We start from the raw sequence: 18,860 nt of genomic DNA on the forward strand, positions 1-18,860 counted from the left end.
TTACACACTTCACCACACCCTGTCTCATATCACCAATGGTACTGTACTTAACATTGTCACCTATCCCCTAATGTCCCTGATTGCATTATTATTGATTTACTGTTATTCCCCTGCAGGGAGACATAAAAGGTTATATAAAGGACGTAGAAAATCAAACACTTTTCCTAGCAGATATAAAATTGATTGATTGAAGATTGATAACATCTAAGTATTGTGTGTTTTGCCTTAAGTGTATACGTGTGTTTTCTCTTACTTGCCACTTAACTACAAAGACAGGCCATCTCAGCCACAAATGATAATGCAGAGGTAATGTAACGGTGGCGTGGGCCAGTTTGGGAAGAAGAGCCATCAACTCCCTGCCTTTCCCATCACAGTGGCACAGCACCATTTCTTTTCCTTCAATTAGACCCTTTCTCTAAGTTTATCCGCATCCTGCCCGAGAGTAGTGGGGAGGAGGATCGATGGGAGCTATTTATAGGACGTATAAGGCTTCTGGTTTCGCTGCCCCGCACTCTCAGTCTCTGTGGGCCCCTCTGCTAGGCGGACTAAAGGACTAACGGCTCATAAGTCACCGGGAATCTATCCAGCACAATTCCTACTTTAATACAACGTCCGCGCTGGGAACGGCTTCTTTCTTTTGCTTATATCTCATGATGAATGAGCCAATTTTGCATCTGATCTCCATTGACTGAAAAAGATTAAAGGGATCATTTTAATTTCCAAGCCGGGGGTTTTGTAGGGCATCACAAAGCGCTGTGCGTAAGCGTGGCGCAATCTGTCCATAAAGGGTCCAGTGAGTCAATAAGCATAGCACTCATCCTCCCATGCAGTGATCGATGTCTGCGATCTAACAACGCTCGGGCCTCTCTACTCACCTCGTCTTTGGCGTCTTCATCGATCTCGAACGTGTGAGCTGGCAGCTTGTCTGTCTTCAGGCCTTTGCTTTGAAAAGATAGTGAGAGAGGGTCAGAGGTGCTCAATAAATCAGCCCCTTCTCTTCTGTATTTCCCCAAGTGGTGATGTGTGCTACACTATGTCTAGAAAATATCTTTACTTTTGTCAAAGCATGCAACAAATTCAACAGCCTGACCTACTCATTTTGACTTCTTTATATATTTATGTATATGTATATATATATATATATTATGTGGGTCAGTAAATCTTGTGCCACCCATTGTCCAAGGTTATCTGGGGAATGCTGCTACACATACATCACTTTCACTCCAGTTTATGGTTCAAGTGCAGGTTGTGGTGACAAAAGTAATTTTCTTATGGTGCTTTATCATTATTGAGATATTCATTTGAAACATCTGGACTGCACCTGTTGACTTTTAGAGGAAATCTGTCTGAACTCTGTGTAGTTATTTCAATTTTTATGCAGTATTTCCTCTATTCTGCTTAAGCATCAGAGCTGTATTTATTAATACACAGGGACAGTGATTTGTTGCATGTCGTCATCCGACAGACCCATGTGAGCAGAGTAAATCCCTTGTACATGTTGCATATTTGGCACTAAAGAATGTTGTTTTGCACAAACTCTGAGCCCTAACCTCTAAATTTTCCACACATCCGAACTCCATTTCTAACTCATTTTCCATCAGTTGTTTTTTTTCTCATCTTCCTTACCTTGGCAACATGCGGAAGTCACCAGAGTAAGCCTCATATTTGTAGTTGATTACATGCCAGTCGGTGTTGTACATCTTGATACACTGCCAAACAGGTCAACACAGAAAAGCTGGATTAGGAACAGCAGACACACTCAAATATAAAAACCATGTCATGCCAGGAAAGTGACCTAACGCAGCATACAGCTCTTTCCTCTGACTGTGACTCACACGGAGTACTCGGTTCCCTATTTTGGGGTATTTCATGAGAGAAAAGTCCAGTTCAGTATTATTCATTTATGAACTCTGACATGCCAGAAAAAAAAAAACATCACCATTTACCCTTTCATGACTTCTATTTGGTAATATTCAAGATGGTTTTCATTGTACATATTGCTTTTTTTATCCAGTGTAACTGCGAGCAGAAATTTTCAATTAAATCAACTGAATGGATCTTTGTTTTGCATAGATGCTGAGTAAGCCTGGATCTGTTTTAACAATTCCTGTGACAGTTGTTTCCGTGCTATATCATAGTCCTGAGAGCTGGCTGAGGAACACAGATTTAGAGCCTGGCAGAGTATGTCCATAACTTGCCAGAAAAGTCTGCTTTTCATTGCTAAATACAATATCTCATCAGTTCAGCATGTGTTTACAGCTGGCACTTAGAGCTTTTTAATCTCGTCATGAAATAAGGTTTTTTTTTTCATGATGAGATTTAATAAGGGGGCGTATTATGCTCATTTCCAGATCTATATTTTTATTGTGGGACTCCACTAGAGAAGCTTTGCACGATTCACAGTAAAAAACCCTTATTTATCTTATACTGGCTCTAAATGTAGCCCCAGTTTAGCTTCTGTCTGAAACAGGCCATTTTAGCTCCTGTCTCTTTAAGGTCCCCCTCTCAAGCCCATTCTTTTCTGACTGGCCAGCTTCAGGAAGCCTGCCATGGAGCACCTGTATCAGTGGTGTTAAGTTACCACTGATACAAACCCATCCTGCTTTATTTTATTATGAAGAATTAACAGGAAATGAAACATGTTCCTCATTGAATTAGCAGAACTTCGTTAGTGGCCCCCTCACAAAAAAGTGGAGATATGAAGAAGACACACACATGGGACTGATGGGTTACCGTACCTCTTTGGCAAACAGACTCCTGGCGTCACGCTCAGCATTCTGGGGGACCGAGGGCACAACAGTCCTCCTCTGCCGGGAGATCTGGGACTCCTGCATGCACGCATACAAACACAATGAGACACACACCAGCAGTGACGGTTTATTTTCTCATCAAAAAGTAGCAGGGCAGAAAAACCGCAAACAACGAGAAGGAACAGGCGAAGGGGAAAGTGAGTGTGAGAGCAGATAGTGAGAGAGAGCCTTGAGAGAAAACAGAAGGCACAGACACAAAGAAACAGATGAGTGTCAACAGATTCTCTCAGGACGGGGAAAAAAAAAGTAGACACGGAGCGAGACGCGCCTCTAAACAAAACCACATGTGTTTGAGGCAGCACCAATAAATACAGAGCAGAGGTAGCTGGCTGGATTGTTTCTGACTGGTCAGGCTCCTTGGACTGACCCGTAAATAAACTGAGGCTGGTGTGTTTGAACAGTGATTAATGATGGGAAACCTTTCTTTAAAAAGTAAGGTTTTACACCTCTTTGTTCCCCTTTGACTCAGACAGTGTGGAGTGAAACTCTCAGTGCAGGTGTCTTGAGTGTAAGATTTGTAATAGGCCTTAAATTACAGGCTGCACAGCTGATTCCAGTACTGGTAAATTAGCAATGCATTCAACATCGCAAATTTACAAGAACAACACTAAAAATGCTCTTTTCTATACAGAATGTTGATATTCAGTTGATCTCAAATCTGCTTTTTAGGTCATTTTATCATCTCTATCCTCCTATTAGTTCTTAATCTGTACTCATGAAAAGTAAATACTGAGATGTAGGATAGTGCAAGAAAATTGAGCTAGGCAGGTTGTCAACAAGCCAAGAGTTTAGCCAGATAAACCATTTTATTTGGAGGTTAAATTGCGGCCACATTTGAAATTATAATGCATCACCACACAGGAAATCTGTGGTGGATGTTTGAAACAGAGAATTCAGGTCATGATACGACAGTTCAATGTTATTTTCTAAAAAAAAAAACGAAAAAAACGTTAATCTGGAGGTTTATTTAGAACCTGCCTGATCACCACAGTCTCACTTTGGTGATAATGATAAAAACGCTGGCCAAAACTAGACATGTTCAGACATGTTCTGATTCCTTTATGGCATGTTCCCATTCTGTACAATAGAGCCCAAATAATAAAGTGACTGGGCCAATACACAGCCCCTGTTAGTTCACTGCAGATATTTGTCGCCAACAATAACCAGAAATTGCAGTTTACAAATGCCGCAAATATGTTTGAGATCATTCAGAGACAGCTCGTACACTGACCAGACAGACAGCAATTCAACTGAAAAATGTCCTGCTCCGTACATATCTTGGCTACAATTGTTTAAAGAGCAAAAGTAGGGATGCTTATCAAAAATGGATGGTGTGTGTTGATGTCAAAGAGGGAATATCGGCTGATATATTATAAGATTTACTCAAATATTGGTTTCAGTGTTGGCTTTAAACTCTTATATTGGTTGGGCTCTACCATACAGCTTAAAAGCTTTTCCCACAGATAGTTTGTACAATAAAAAACACATCCATTATATCTCATGTAACAGCCAGTACATTACAACATAAACTGAAGTTCTAATTACATGATGATTTAAACAAATAAAACAAATAAGTGCTGCAGAAGGCAGCGGGGACACTACCCAGCTCTTTCGGTTGAGACTGTTGATGAGAGTGGTGACCTGGATGAGAGCCAGTCCCAGAGAGCACAGTGGAGAACTGATGAGAGGGGACTTACCGAGACATCGTCGACCGGGCAGAGCAGCAGGTCTCGATGTGGGTCGCTGTGGATCTGAGCCTTTCTCTGAAACACCACAGTTTCATAGTCCAGTGGTTCAATGATCTTTGGCTGCTCCTGAGAGGGAAGATAGACAGGACACCCGTACATGTAGTTACAAATAAAACAAGATGCTCAAGGCTGGATTAGTACCCCCCAAGAGGGCCCTCGGCACTGACGCTCATGGGGCCCTCATACCATCGGAACAAATCACATCCACCCGATGTTACCCACCCTGGCCATTAAAATCACCACCTTAATTATTTTGCAGGCAAACTGACATGTCAAATCACACACCTGTTGGTCAAACGCTGAATAAGTAGTTGAGCTGAGCTGGGAGCAGATCTGGCTACACTTCAATAAACCCTATGCTGAAATAAATACTGCCATTTCACCCACAAATCACAAGACAGGGATACAGTGGATTAAATCATCTGAAGGCAGTGTGTGGCTCAAGACCATGGTAATACTGGTTTCAAAATAAAAGTCACTTCAAACACTGCAAAAGCCAACATGTAATGCACTTGACAAATCAACTCCCACACATAGGCCTATAGCAGCATCACAACACAGTGATGCCAAACACACTAAGCAAAAATGAGTAACCAGGTAACGTTATCTGGTCCATCACAACACAACACACAACTAAATGCACACACAGAAGAATGCTTCTTACCATTAGAGGTTCTTCTTTCTTGCCTTTTTCTTTGCAAAGTCTGAGATAAAAGACTATAAGTCCAACTCACAAACTCATCAAAGAGACCACTGACAGCCTCCTCACTGCAAATATGTCTTTTTGTATTATGTATTATTGCAGCTGCTTCTTTCTCTTCCTTCTTTCTTTTGGCTTCCTCACTGTACGTTTGGTTACAGCTGACACTGTCCATTCTCCACGTGGTCATTTTTCACTCACACCAGCTGATACTAACTAACACATTGTGACCTGCTGACCTATCACCTGCCCAGCAGTCAAAATGAGAAATGAAACAGCCAATCATGAGACTTGATTTTCTTCGCATGAAAGCAACAATAATGATCAACATCAAGAGACTGTGTTTATTTCTGTGGTCTCCAACCAAATAAAAAAAGTATAATAATATTTATATTTTTACTCCCATCACAGAGGGCCCCTTCCTGATCAAGGTCCCCAGGGCATTTGCCCAGATTGCCCTGTATGATAGATCCAGGCCCAGAAGCCGCTTCTGTTTGATCCCATGATAACTGATAATTGTGTCTTTACTGTGGCTCTGGCAGGGTCCTCGTCCCCCTGCTATTTGAGTTCAGATTTCAAGTTAAACGTTCACCCCCAGAACTTTTCACCACCCATACGAGAGCACAGCCACAAGAGATCAGACCACAAAGTTCAGAGAACTGTCACAGTGCAGGGAAACAGTTGCTCAGAAAATTGTGGGTGGATGAAAGACAGAAAGAAAGAAAGAAAGACAGAAAGAAAGAAAGACAGAAAGAAAGAAAGACAGAAAGAAAGAAAGACAGAAAGAAAGAAAGAAAGAAAGAAAGAAAGGCGAACAGCAAAGAAGGCAATGATAGAAAGGGCAAAGAAGGTGACACAAAAGCAGTGCAGGAAATCACTTTATAGAAGAAAGAAAGAAAGAAAGAAAGAAAGATGGCGAAAGGCGAACGGCAAAGAATGCAAAGCTAGAAAGGGCAAAGAAGGTGAGACAAAAGCAGTGCAGGAAATCACTTTATAGATGTGTTACAGCTCTGCCTGACAGAAACATTCGTAATACTGAAACAAAACACAAGAAATATCATGTGCCCTATCATACATTAACTTCCTGTTTTGAGTTTCATAGAGAAGTGGATGATATATAACAAAAAAAGAAAAAAAAAAGAAAGAAAGAAAATCAGCCTCCCTGTTATGTTTTAAAGCGGCCTACGGGCTAAACCTAGCCTTCTACAACTAGGTCAAGATGTGATCACAAGCATAAACCTAAACCACTTTTGGAGAGATTCTGAATTAATTCGAAGAAAGTGGTACTTTAAGCTCGAGTTAAGCGGTGAAGATGGTGATGACTAGCTTAGCCAATAAGCTAGGGACTGTTTGGAAGCAAGTGAGCGGAGAGAAAAAGAGGGTTGTGTGGATTTGATCAGCTTGTGTGCCACATTACTGAGCCACTGCCACCGAGTCTGCAGGGCAATACAGTATGTGCAGGCCAGGGCAGCCACTGAGTTAACAAGCACAGTAGGGAGTGGAAGAGGGAGGAGGAGGATGAGGAGGAGGAGGAGGAGGGGGACTCCTGTCTATGCCTTACAGCTGGGAGACTACGTGTGAGTGATTTTCCCCTCTCGTGCTCCGTCATATTTCCATTTAAGCGTCGCTGCAGCTGAGATGCTGAGCTTTGTTTTCCTACTGCAGCGCTGCAGGAGCGGGGCCGAGCTAGACAGCCGCTAATAAAGTTAACGCTGTAGTTCCTGCTGCATGCTGCTTGCTGCTTCTACCCTCACTGTGTATGCTTATATGTGCAGCTATTCTAGACACCAGCTCTTATCTAGATTGACGTCTTTCTGAAATGTGAATAGGCTTGTCTACATATCTTCTGCATGATTTTATACACCTTTCCCACCAATAATTAAGCTGTACTTGATATCATTGGAAACTTTAAGGCTTCCACTGGAATTTAAAATAGAAGTTTCTGTGGGTTTAAACAAAGATTCCAGTGAGGTTTAAGGAGTTAACACCCCCCACCCCCTCCCCTTCCTCTTAAACATTTTGGTATCTGTGCACAAGCCAGTAAGGGAAACACAGCGTTTTCCTTTTCCATGTTCACTAACCAATAATTTGGCCAGCGCAGTGAGTTGGTTACATGTATTTGCTCTCTGCACATTTTTCCACCAGACCCTGACTTCCTGGGTCTCCCACACACACACACACACACACACACACACACACACACACACACACACACACACACACACACACACATCCTACATATTTTAAACCAGTACTCTAACTAAAAAAGCTTCTATCCCCCTGATGATAGCCTGTCTGCCACGATGAAAGCTGGCACTGGCTATCTGCTAATATCTGCTGAGCCCACCGCTTGAGCAGCAACTCTCACAAGTCTGCAGAAGGCATTACACACACATGGCCGTGCCGCCCCTGCACCTAAAGCAGCAGCTACGCTTCCTGTCATGTGCAACAAGCTCGAACCGCAGCGCCACAAGTCACAGGCAACCGTTCAGGGGCGCACATACATACTCCACTGCAACGCTGATCATGTTACACAGTCAGACAAGGGGGGGAGAGAGAGAGAGAGTGAGAGAGAGAAAGAGAGAGAGAGAGTTCTGCTTTCTTGGGGAAGACAGGCACGAGCAGGCTTACCAATTGAGAAAGAGAAAGAAGAAGATGCTACAACAATTTAAAGGACATGGCTTAACATTTTGGGTGTAGCTGTATGTGTGTATGACGCAAGCCTTTCGAGAAGCTTTCCCATCCCTCTATTAATGCTGTACACTTTCTCCTCTCTGGCTCTAGATCACTCAAACACCAATCGCTGAGCACTAACTCCCAATGTGCCTCCAGGAGGGGAGGGGGGGGGGGCTATGATGATGCATTTCCAGATGTCTGCGTCCCATTACCAGTCCAGCTGATGTAAAGCGGCTCGGGCCTCCAATACGACCAGGTGGATTTTATCGCGCTGGCTTGGGGAAAGCTTACGTTTTATACACTGCAGATGAGCTCAAACGCTGACATGAGGGTCCGTACTGTATAAGGAAGCTCCACTGTCCCACCGCTGACCCCACTAAGTGCTACAATCTGTGTGTATGTGTGTGTGTCTGTGTGTATATGTGAGCAGCACAGACACATTACGGCTCAGTGAGGGAAGAAGAAGACTCATTTGTCCTTATTATTCTCCATCTACTCCCAAAAAAAAAAGTGTAGTAACCCTTTAACAGGAATCCAATCATGCAGAACTTCATATTAGGGATATAAAGATACATCTTACATAACAGCTGTTTGCAATTCCCTAACCCTAACCATAATCCTAACCCGTATTCTTATTTATGATTACAGTGCTTTTAATAAATATTTTCCATTGTATACCAAAGATACATTTAAAGACTCACGCAGCATATTTCTGCACTATAGCAGCCCGCGGTGCATTCCTCTACACCAGTGGGTCTCAACCTTTTCTGCTTGTGAAAAGAGTGAGTGATTTTACCATCTCATAATTGTTTCAACACAATCATTTTTAAAGGCCTTAAAGGGCAAAGCCACAGTATTTCAGATTATAGCAGAATAAATACAATTTTAAGCAGCAGAATGTGGATTGTTCTCATTTCCTACCTCGACTTGCGACTAGTTGTAGGGGTCCTGAGCCCAAGGTTGGGAACCACACTCATGCGCCGCCGCCGCCGCCGCCGCCGCCCCCCCCCCCTCATCCTCTCTTAAATCTTATCAAACCACAATCTCAATAGCAAGTCCAAAGTAGTAAAGTGTTGTTTTCCTTTATAAGTTCCCAAATGAGTCAGACTCATGCACCTTTTTGACTTATAGCATAGAATGAGTGAGCACAGGTGCAATTAATAATCTTAACGAGACCAGTCAATCACTGTAATGCCACGCAGATATTAATTAGGTTATTATTTACAGCTGTGTTTGCCTCTGTCATATGCATGTACACTAAACGAGGCGCTTTACGTAAGCTGAAATTAATTACTCCCTATTTGCTAGAGTTTAGCAGTTAATGACACATCTGTGCAGTGTCATTATGGGTCAGTAATCTGTCCTTATGTGAGCCTTCGGGGTCATCAGATAAACTGAAACTAACATGTGGCAACTCTTAACTGTATTCAAAGTGAAAATGATGTTTTTGTTATGAGCTGGACTAATAGAATTCTTCATGTGAAACACCAGAGAGACACAAAGTAGACCATATGACAGTATGAGGGGGTTTTTCACAGTATTGGCCTATTTAGATTAAAGTAAGTTCTCTATGGGAAAAAGACTGGTCTCTTCTATCATTACGATGACAATTACTGTCCATTGAGTTTCAGCGATTTCTATGTAATAGAGCTCTAAACACAGGCAGATGCAGACTTGATTAAGGGTTTTTTTCTGTTTTCTTTTTATGAATGCAAAGAAGAACTGTTTCACTGACGTATCTGCTAATGGCAATTCCCAGGAAGCAACTTCAAACCAATTGGCCCAAGGGTAGAAAAAAAAAATTCCACATTCTGCTCTTTTTTTTCACTTTCAGCTTCAAAACAAGTGAAGCCTATAATATCGAGGAACTAGAGATATAGAAAGGAAGTTGTTTTTTTTTAAGTGGGGTTGACTATATCGATGAAGAAGACAAGACTGAACACACAGACACAAGCATGGTCACAACATGCCTGAGGGAATCCCCCCCCATGCCAGAGGAACGCAGGGCTGCGCAACTTCCACAAAACAGCATTTGTTCTCGGTTGCATAGCCAACCGTCGCTCCCTGAAATGAGCAGCCAAAACCTGCAAATCTTAAGAGAAGGGAGGGAAAAAAACAAAGAGACAACAGAGCACACATATAACACTTGTCGACAAAAACAAAAAGAACCACGCACTTTTGCATCTGAACCTTATCACAAGATTATTACGCTGGCGACCTCTTTGCGTCACACTCCTCAAGATGATCATCATAAGACTAAAGCCTAAATGAATCCCTCAGGAACAAGGGTTTATCTCTTATGTAAACTCATCTGGCACAACTCTATAAATCTGTGTTTATTTTTCCAAAGTGGGGACCTCTAGGGGGTCCCTGAGGGGGGTCAAGGGAGTCCCCAGCAATTTTTCCATCGAAAAGTAACAGAATGAAAGGATGAATGACTATTTTGGTCATGGGTTTCATACATTTAAGAGAAAAAAAAACATCTATAAGCAAAAACTGAGGCAAAATCTTAACTGGGGTCTAATTTGTTTAGTTCAGGGGTTCCTGACGTGAAAAAGTTTGGGAACCACTACTCTAAACAGCCAAAGATGTATGATTGTTGTGTTTTGGGTCGAAGTTGCAATGTGTCACTGTCACATAATGAGAAAGTGAGCAAGTTACCAGATGACTACAGTTAGAACAAAGCAGGGCCGACCTCAATCTACACTGATAACACTGATCATCTCAAGATAAATGTCGCTTTTGACATACTGAAACGAAACACACACACACACATACACACACACATCATGGACACTCATACCCACACGCAAATGCTGTATCAGCAGGATCCTAAAAACCTATTCATCTCAAGCCACTGCGCCTAATCCCTCATTATTACAGTCTGTCACAAACCCAAAGCTATTCATACAAGCAGAGACAATAATAAAAACCACTTAAAAAAAAGTAATTAGCACACTCTGCATTATACATATTCATCATTTATTACCTCATCTAATTGCATGATGTGGCTACTTCCAGCAGGAATAAAGACACACACAGAGACACACACATACAGAGAAGCCATGCTGCAGCTGTCCAACTGGCACTGCTCCTCATCCGCCAGCACACAAAAGGAGCCGCAGAAGACTGAAAAACCCATGTGCTCTTGTGCACAATGTCACACTATTTTATAACGCCGGTCATTTAGGAAAAGCGGGCCAGCATGTGGCAGTTCAATTCATACAATAATAGCCTATATAACTGCTTGATAATGACCATGTCTTTAAACGCAACACAGACTACACACAGGCAATGCCGCTATGAAAAAAGAATGTTTTAGTGTATTTATACGTAGAAGCAGTGTTGAAAACTGGAGGAAGGGAAAATAAATACAGTATGGAGGTAAAGAAAAAAGGAAATAAGGTGTTTTTCTTCCTGTAAGGTAGAGAGGAGTGGAGGTAGAGGTTTGGTTACATTCTCCCGTTAGCTAAAATGACCGCCGCCGGGTCATAGACAACATTGAAAGCTCTGCTCACCACAAGGTCCACGGAGGTCTTCACAGCCTCCGACACGCTCTGTCTGACTTCCGCGGCCGTCCCAGGTTTGCTTAACCTCTTCGTGAATTTCCGTACCTCAGACATGATGTCGCGACGGTTAAAATCCACTTTGTGTGTCCCGGTGTGAATGTGAGCATGCCGGGGGTAAAGGACGGAGCGGCGGCTACTGCTGTTGTGTGTGACAGCCAGATGTGGGTTGTGTGTTTGGAAGGGGAGGGGAGGAGGGAGGTGAGGGGGATGAAGCAGCCAGAGGTTCGCTTAGCGAGGCGGGGCCGCTGCTGCTGCTGCCGCCGTTGCTGCTGGTGCTGGTGATGATGGTGATGAGAGGAGAGCAGAGAGGTTGTAATAGCCGTGATGCGTCACTCGTACCCGCTTTCCGTCTCTCCTCAGTGGAGTGGATTTTTAACAAAGATCGTCTATGTAAAGAAGACAATGAGTGAGCGTTACTATTTAATTCGAGTCAGTTCATGGTTATTGGCATGGCAGACGTTTACAATGACAAAGCAAGTATGAAATGAAAAAAAAAAACATAACTAAAAAATATACATAAACAGAAAAATTGTGATTTTGCTGTAAAATGTATAGTCACAACTGTGTTATGGACAAATTCAAATATCACAATATTTTTGACCAAATACTTCAATATAAATACTGGGAAAACATTGTAGGAGTGATTATTTATGCTTTCACAAAATATTTATACAATGAGATTTTTAATAATCATCAATAATGTGGATATAATGACCCAGTGGATAAAGGCAGATAATAGAACAGCTGTCTAAGTTACATGATTTTACTGAAACGTAGCCTTTAAAACCCGGAAATGACTCAACTTACACCCTTACACCATATGAGTATTACATGATATATTATATTGTCCAGCCATACAAAGTGAGACCTATATTGCAACATTTTTTAATGAGTGTATTTAGTTATTTTTTTCGTTACCGTGAAGGTGTAATCCTCAATTTGTTTTTACTAATTTTGAAATAATAACCCCAAATTTTGTTTGTAGGACACAATTACTCAGTAGGACACACGGGAAACTTAAATGAATGGTCTTCTGATGAATGACACTACAAACAAGTACAGACAAATTGTAGGTCTACTGTAGTGTAAAATATATGGCAGTATAGACAATTAGTTTGTACACCGCTTTGCGCTTTCAGGCCAATGACAAAAACAATCTACAGATAATAAATGCAGAACTCATTTAAATAGAATCTCCTTACAACAATGTTATAATGACTTCTTTAACTTTAATTTGAGTTAAAGTTACTAAAGTACTTGAATTAAAGTTGAGTCAGTATTTGACTTGATATGCCCTCCTATACTGCCATCTTGTGGAAGGTTTTTGCCATTTCTATTTCTTCTCTCATTTTCTTAGTATTGTTACCATTGGTCTGCTGGGTAGCATATACACCAAATATATAGAATAACCATTACATAGAGTTGCAATCCCTTTTGCAAAGTTTGCATGTTGTTTAATATTAAAGCTTCTTCAGTTCATGTACTGTATGTCTCCTGCTTTGTAACTCATGTAAATGTCCTTTTAAATTAATAAGTAATCCATGAAGAAATGAAAGAGATGGAATTAATTGGATAGACATTGGAAAGTGGTACTATTTTTTTTAATGATTTTATTTCAAATTAAGGTGTATAGTACAGGTATTTACCAAATACTACTGTAAATATATACCAAGATACATGACAAGAAGGATTGAAAGGAGGCTGCTTACATGGGTGAACCTGTTTGTTTACATTATTCCAATCACATGACTTAGTGAGATCAGTTGTTAGCTCAGAGGAGCATGCTATGCTAAAAAAGGACATTAGTGGTACACAGTCTGCAGCCGATGATGTGTTTTCATTTTTGTTTATTTTCTCCCATGGTTACATTGCAATATATAACGTGAGGTAAGGTTAAATAAGAATGACATGTATACATAAATATAACTTCATACTTGGACTGCAGTGAAGTTAGGTCAGCAAACAAAAAAGAAAAAGAAAACTTTACAGTAGAGATACTTATTATGAATTAAAGTCATTATGAATAAAATGATCCTCACCTCTTTAATCTTACCAAGAAAGAAATTCAAATTGAGCCTGTAGCCACACGCAAGTTAGCTAAAGTTGACTGCCACTACTCATCTTAAGATGCAAATGTACTGTAAATACTACACAACAACCTTGATCCTGAACAGGTTCTTGTTTAAACAAAACGAGGAGAGCAGAAATGCTGATTACCATGGCGATGATATTGAAGTGATTTAAACATGTTAAAGTTATGAACTCTTAAGAGGAGCATTCAGTTAGCCCTCTTTCTCTGCTGAATGTACTACATAGTTACTGTCCAAATGCCAGCATATCACTGTGAGCCATCACACGCTGAAAAAAAGGGACCGGCTGGCTTCTGCATCAGATATGATCTTCACTTATTATTGTACATGGTGAGTTCTTTCAGAGCCCAGTTTTTCACTTCGATCTCCTGCCTTAATTTGCTGTACTGCTCAGCGAGGGCCTCAAACTCCTTTCCCAAAATCTCGAAGGAGGCCAGTTTTAACTCCGTAGACTGCTTCTCCACCTTGCAGGCTTTTAGCTCAGACTCCAGTTTCCCCCTGCAATCGAGGTGCAAAAAGAACAGCATGTTAGATTCAGCAATAGTTGTTTCTATCACTTTTCTAAAAGCTTGGATCCAGAAGTTATCGTTCAAACACCAAGAGCATTTAAATGACAAACACACAAGTGAGAGTGAGTTGCCCTTCTGAAAATAGTCTCTTGCCTTATTTTTCTATGAGCAGATATTGCGTCGGGTGTGTATGTGTCCAGCTGGATTTCCACCATCTCAGTCCTTTAAAAGAAGAGGAGAAAAACAGAAAATAACAGATGCTTTACTTTTATTCTTTTGAAGAATTACTGTATGCTAGAAATACTGACAGTTTGGCATTGCATACAATCATACCAACTGAAACAAACTTTTAAAATAAATATTCTAAAAGTCCAAAATAATTAGAACTCACAGTATTTAGCTGATTGGGAAATTTTCTTGTCACTTTGAACAACTGCCAAAATGCCTGGAAGTGCGTAGTGTCAAATTTATTTATACAGACAACCAATTAAAAGCTCCTTACTTGATCTTCTGTATGACTAATTCACATTTGCTTTCAAGGTAATCCAACTTCTTCCTATCCAAGTCTGACTGGATCCTCAGCCTGTGGTCCAGGATGAGAGACTGCAGAAGCTGAATGCATTTAAGCAGCTCCTGCACATGGAACCACAAGTCAGTCAAACAGAGGAGAGAGAAAAAGCAGAAGGCAAAGTATTCCACATTTATGGCAAGAACTATTTTGATCTTTTTATTTTTAGGATTTCAGTTGGGTATCTATTTCCAGTGAGTGGCTTTCTTCAAACTGTGCAAAAAAACACAGAATGCTCACCTATTTGATAACCCTACAGAAGCAGAGGGCATTTATTAGGTTTACTTACAGAGAGGTAGAGCTGCGCCTGTCTTTGCAAGAGAACTGTGTTTTCCCGGGAGGTCTCTTTTAAACTCTCCGCTCTTTTCTTCTCTTTGTCCAGTAGGGACGACAGATGAGACAACTTGCTGTTCTTCAGACCCTCACTCTCATTCTCTGGAGATGATACAAAAACATCCTGGTCATCATTCTTATGTAGAAGGTTATAAAAGGTGAATGAGGAGGTTGGAGGGTAGAAACAGATAAAGGAGTGTTTAGAGACTGTACCACATTCAGGCTGGTAGTAGGAGAGGAGGCTAAGACACTTTTTCTTGAGATGTTTCTCCAGCTCTCTGGGTAGACTCTGTTTCATTCTTTTCACATTCTGGCAAATATAAATACAGCATTGAAAGGCAAAACTCACATCTTGTATTGATAATATAAAAGAGGTTTTAGTTAGTAAAACATATTTTACTGTGAGACCAAAACTAATTTCAGTTAGGTTATAAAAATCCACACAATAATAATACACCGAAAGGCAGTAAGTTACCTCCAGGAATGTAGGTATATTTATGACTCACCTTCTCCAATGGCATGAGCTCCATCACCTGTTGGGGGTTCAGGCCCAGGACAGAGGGTTGGTCCTGGTCGGTAGTGCTACTTGGATCCAGCAGTTTGACACACTGAGCCACCAGGAGACACTTCTCCATCGTCGCGTAAAACTACACACACACACACACACACACACACACACACACACACACACACACACACACACACACACACACACACACACACACACACACACACACACACACACACACACACACACACACACACACACACACACACACACACACCAAATGATACATGACAGTTATTGTGTATGTTTATATTTTCCTTTGGAGCTAACTATGTGAAGGGGAAGTCATTAAGTGAAGCTTTACTGATCAAAAATATATCTCTCAATGATTCCCTGACAGCTGTTTGTGCATTTGTGGAATGTGTGAATGAGTACTACTGTATGTAAAGTGTACCATGTTCTGGTCAGGCGGTACAGTGGCATGTTGCTTCCTGACACAGTGGTCCTGGATCATTTCCTGCAGGCCTTTGTGGAGACTCTCAGATCGTAGCCAAAGCCTCCTCTGGCTCTGCAGCCTCTGCTCAGCCTGGAGAGGAGCAGACACATGTATAAGCACTTAAGATACCGAAAACTTACACTCAGGTATGTGCAGGAAGAGAAATCCATGTTACTGTAATTCTTACTGGTTGCCAGTAGAGGTCAGTAAGTCATAGACTACTTACAGTGTAATGAATATCAATAACTTGGTCAGTGAATCCAACAAGTAAGAAGTTTGGACACACCTACTCATTGAAGGGTTTTTCATTATTTTCTACATTTACTATCTTTGTTTCTACACTCTTCTATTTTATACATTGTAGAACAAAACTGAAAACACCAAAACTATAAAATAACACATAAGGAATTATGCAGCAAACAAAGTGTTGGACAAACCAAAATATGTTTCATAGTTTAAATTTCAAAAAGTGTTTGCTTTAATGATAACTTTGCACTCAGCTTCATGAAGTTGTCACACTGAATGGTTTTCAATTAGCAGGGAAGCTCATTAGTCAAAAGTTAATTAGTAGAGGAACTTCTTGCCTTCTTAATATGTTTTGCATTGTGTCGAAATAGTGTTGGTATGCAGCAAATAACCCTATTCTGCAACTGTAGTTATCCAGTATATGGTTAGAACGGCTCAACTAAGAAAAGAGAAATGACAGTCCTTATTACTTTGAGACATGAAGGTCAGTCTTTCCAGATAATTTCAACAACTTTGAAAGTTGCTTCAAAATCTCACGAGGACCGTCCCAGGAAAAGAAGACCAAGAGTTATCTCTACGGCAGAGGAGAAGTTCATTACAGTTACTGGCCTCAGAAATCGCCAATTAACAACACCTCTGATTAAAGCATTAAAACAGATCAAGTAGGAGACACATCTCAACACCAGCTGTTAGGAGGACACCGCGTGGATCAGGCTTTTATAGTCTAACTGCTGCTAAGAAACCACTCCTGAGACAGACCAATAAGAAGAAGACAATTGCTTAGGAATTGACATTAGACCAGTGGAAATCTGTACTTTGGTCTGCTGAGTCCAAACTTCAAATTTCTGGTTGCAGCCACCGTATGTTTGTGAGACACACAGAAGGTGAACGGCTTGTATCTGCATGTGTGGTTTCCACCGTGGAGCATGGAGGAAGAGGTGTGATGGCTTGGGGGGGCTTTGCGGGTAACACTGCTAATGATTTATTCAGGATTCATGGCACATTTAACCAGCATGCTGCCACAACATCCTGTAGCGATACACAGTTTGTGCTTAGTAGGACTGTGTGCCTCATTCATTAATATCTGCGTGAAATGTTCTTACTTTGTGTACACAATATAGCACACAAGGTTACCGTCTGATTCATGCCATGCGCACACAAGCCAGATTTGTGAATCAGAATAATTCGAAATTGACAGGCATGTGCTCGCTGCTTAGTAATTAGCACACTACCCCCCCCCCCCCTCCATTTCTCTATATAAGGACAGCTCTGTTGGAGCACTGCAGCAGCGGAGAGCACTGTCACTCATTACAAAGAGGAGCATGATGGTAAAAATGTAGAATAACCTTACTGCTGGTGAAATGCAATTAATCACTGTCACACAATATGGAAATTCTCATATATAAGCTGCTGTCATCTAAAAGGGTTAACACCATTTTTGATATATTAATAATTTCATTACATTTATGATGATGATTTATAGTCTTAAAGAAACTGTGTATTATTAGAAATTCCACATTTCTAAATGTATATTTAGGCCCAGACATTTTTTTTTAATAATTGTGGTTCTAATATACTGTTTGCACTGAACAAATATTGACTGAATCAGCTTTTAAACACCATAGAACATTTATTATTTGAACATATACATGGTCTAAGGCAGTTCTAAATTTGTTCAAAGAGCAATAATAAATTAGTTTGTCATCCTTCTCTTTTTAACTCAAAACTATATATTTAGAACCATTATGTATATCTGAGTAGTATATAGCATCAGGGTCTAAGTACACATTTGTGTGTATGCACTGTTTGTGAACGAGCCCCACTGACCCAAAACACACCACAAGGCTACGTGAGAGCTGTCTGCTCATGAAGCTGATGAAAATATTTCCAATAGTGTGCATATCTGCCATCTAGGCATATGGTGGCTATTTTTGAGGAATCTAAAATATGAAACATACTTTAAGACTTTTCTGTTTACTACACGATTCCAAATGTGTTATTATTACACACTGCACTCCATGCATTGCAATGAGCTTGTATGTCAAATGTGGAAGATATTGATGGTGTGAGCACAGTGTCTGCTGATACCTTGTCCAGCTCCGTTTTCAATGAGACAGTGAGTCCAGTTTGGTCCACATGTTGCGACAGGGTGGCCAGGAGTTTACACAACTGAGGGTTCTGTGTCAGGTCCTCCTCTGTCATGTCACACAGTGGGAATGAGGCCAGAACTGGGAGGGAGGACAGAATATGTAAAACGATGTCAATGACTGTCCGGAGGAGATTCAATACTACAAATGTGACCTGATACATTTATTAGCCACTTTCTACTTTTACAACCCATAAAATATTACTTTTGTTGTATAGGACATTAATTTATCCGGAATAAAGTAGGTTACAAGCCATCATTCGTGTATTTTATCATAGCAAGTACATAAGAACATAAACATGTTTTCTTACCCTGTTGATGCAAACTGTCTCCCTTCCCAAGCGATGAAACGTTTGTAGACTCTGTACCAGCAGACATTTCGACTAAATAATACTCCTTATTAACCTAGAAAGTTGTCAATTTAAGTTTTTTCTGTTTACTTTTCTCGCTAACAGAAAAGA

At 40.8% G+C, this 18,860-nt stretch overlaps 2 protein-coding genes across 2 annotated transcripts in view; both read right to left on the minus strand.

Annotated features, from left to right (window-relative positions):
• Positions 1 to 11,691, minus strand: part of dock11 (dedicator of cytokinesis 11) — a 63,651-nt gene extending 51,960 nt beyond the window's left edge. Inside the window, exons 1-5 of the mRNA XM_053343326.1 lie at positions 11,453 to 11,691; positions 4,508 to 4,624; positions 2,739 to 2,828; positions 1,627 to 1,709; positions 876 to 942 (exon numbers count right to left, since the gene is read on the minus strand). Of these exons, the coding sequence (XP_053199301.1) occupies positions 876 to 942; positions 1,627 to 1,709; positions 2,739 to 2,828; positions 4,508 to 4,624; positions 11,453 to 11,557 (462 nt within the window). The 5' untranslated portion in view covers positions 11,558 to 11,691. The remainder of the gene's footprint in view (positions 1 to 875; positions 943 to 1,626; positions 1,710 to 2,738; positions 2,829 to 4,507; positions 4,625 to 11,452) is intronic.
• A 1,664-nt stretch (positions 11,692 to 13,355) lies between these two features.
• haus4 (HAUS augmin-like complex, subunit 4) lies at positions 13,356 to 18,860 on the minus strand. Its single transcript, XM_053343332.1, has 9 exons — positions 18,711 to 18,860; positions 18,342 to 18,481; positions 15,966 to 16,097; positions 15,510 to 15,650; positions 15,217 to 15,313; positions 14,960 to 15,105; positions 14,605 to 14,735; positions 14,256 to 14,324; positions 13,356 to 14,091 (listed from the first exon to the last, which is right to left on the minus strand). The coding sequence occupies exons 1-9, from the start codon at positions 18,775 to 18,777 to the stop codon at positions 13,905 to 13,907; spliced, it is 1,110 nt and encodes a 369-aa protein (XP_053199307.1). The 5' UTR covers positions 18,778 to 18,860; the 3' UTR covers positions 13,356 to 13,904.

This window comes from Scomber japonicus, chromosome 22, assembly GCF_027409825.1.
Source record: "Scomber japonicus isolate fScoJap1 chromosome 22, fScoJap1.pri, whole genome shotgun sequence".
NCBI classification, from domain to species: Eukaryota; Metazoa; Chordata; class Actinopteri; order Scombriformes; family Scombridae; genus Scomber; species Scomber japonicus.

Excerpts from the sequence above, each read along its gene's own strand:
- haus4 (XM_053343332.1), bottom strand. The coding sequence starts at position 18,777 with ATGTCTGCTGGTACAGAGTCTACAAACGTTTCATCGCTTGGGAAGGGA. Across the intron at positions 16,098-18,341 it reads TGAAAACGGAGCTGGACAAG|GCTGAGCAGAGGCTGCAGAG; the intron begins GTATCAGCAGAC and ends GCTCCTCTCCAG. Across the intron at positions 14,092-14,255 it reads TCTGCTCATAGAAAAATAAG|GGGGAAACTGGAGTCTGAGC; the intron begins GCAAGAGACTAT and ends CCTCGATTGCAG.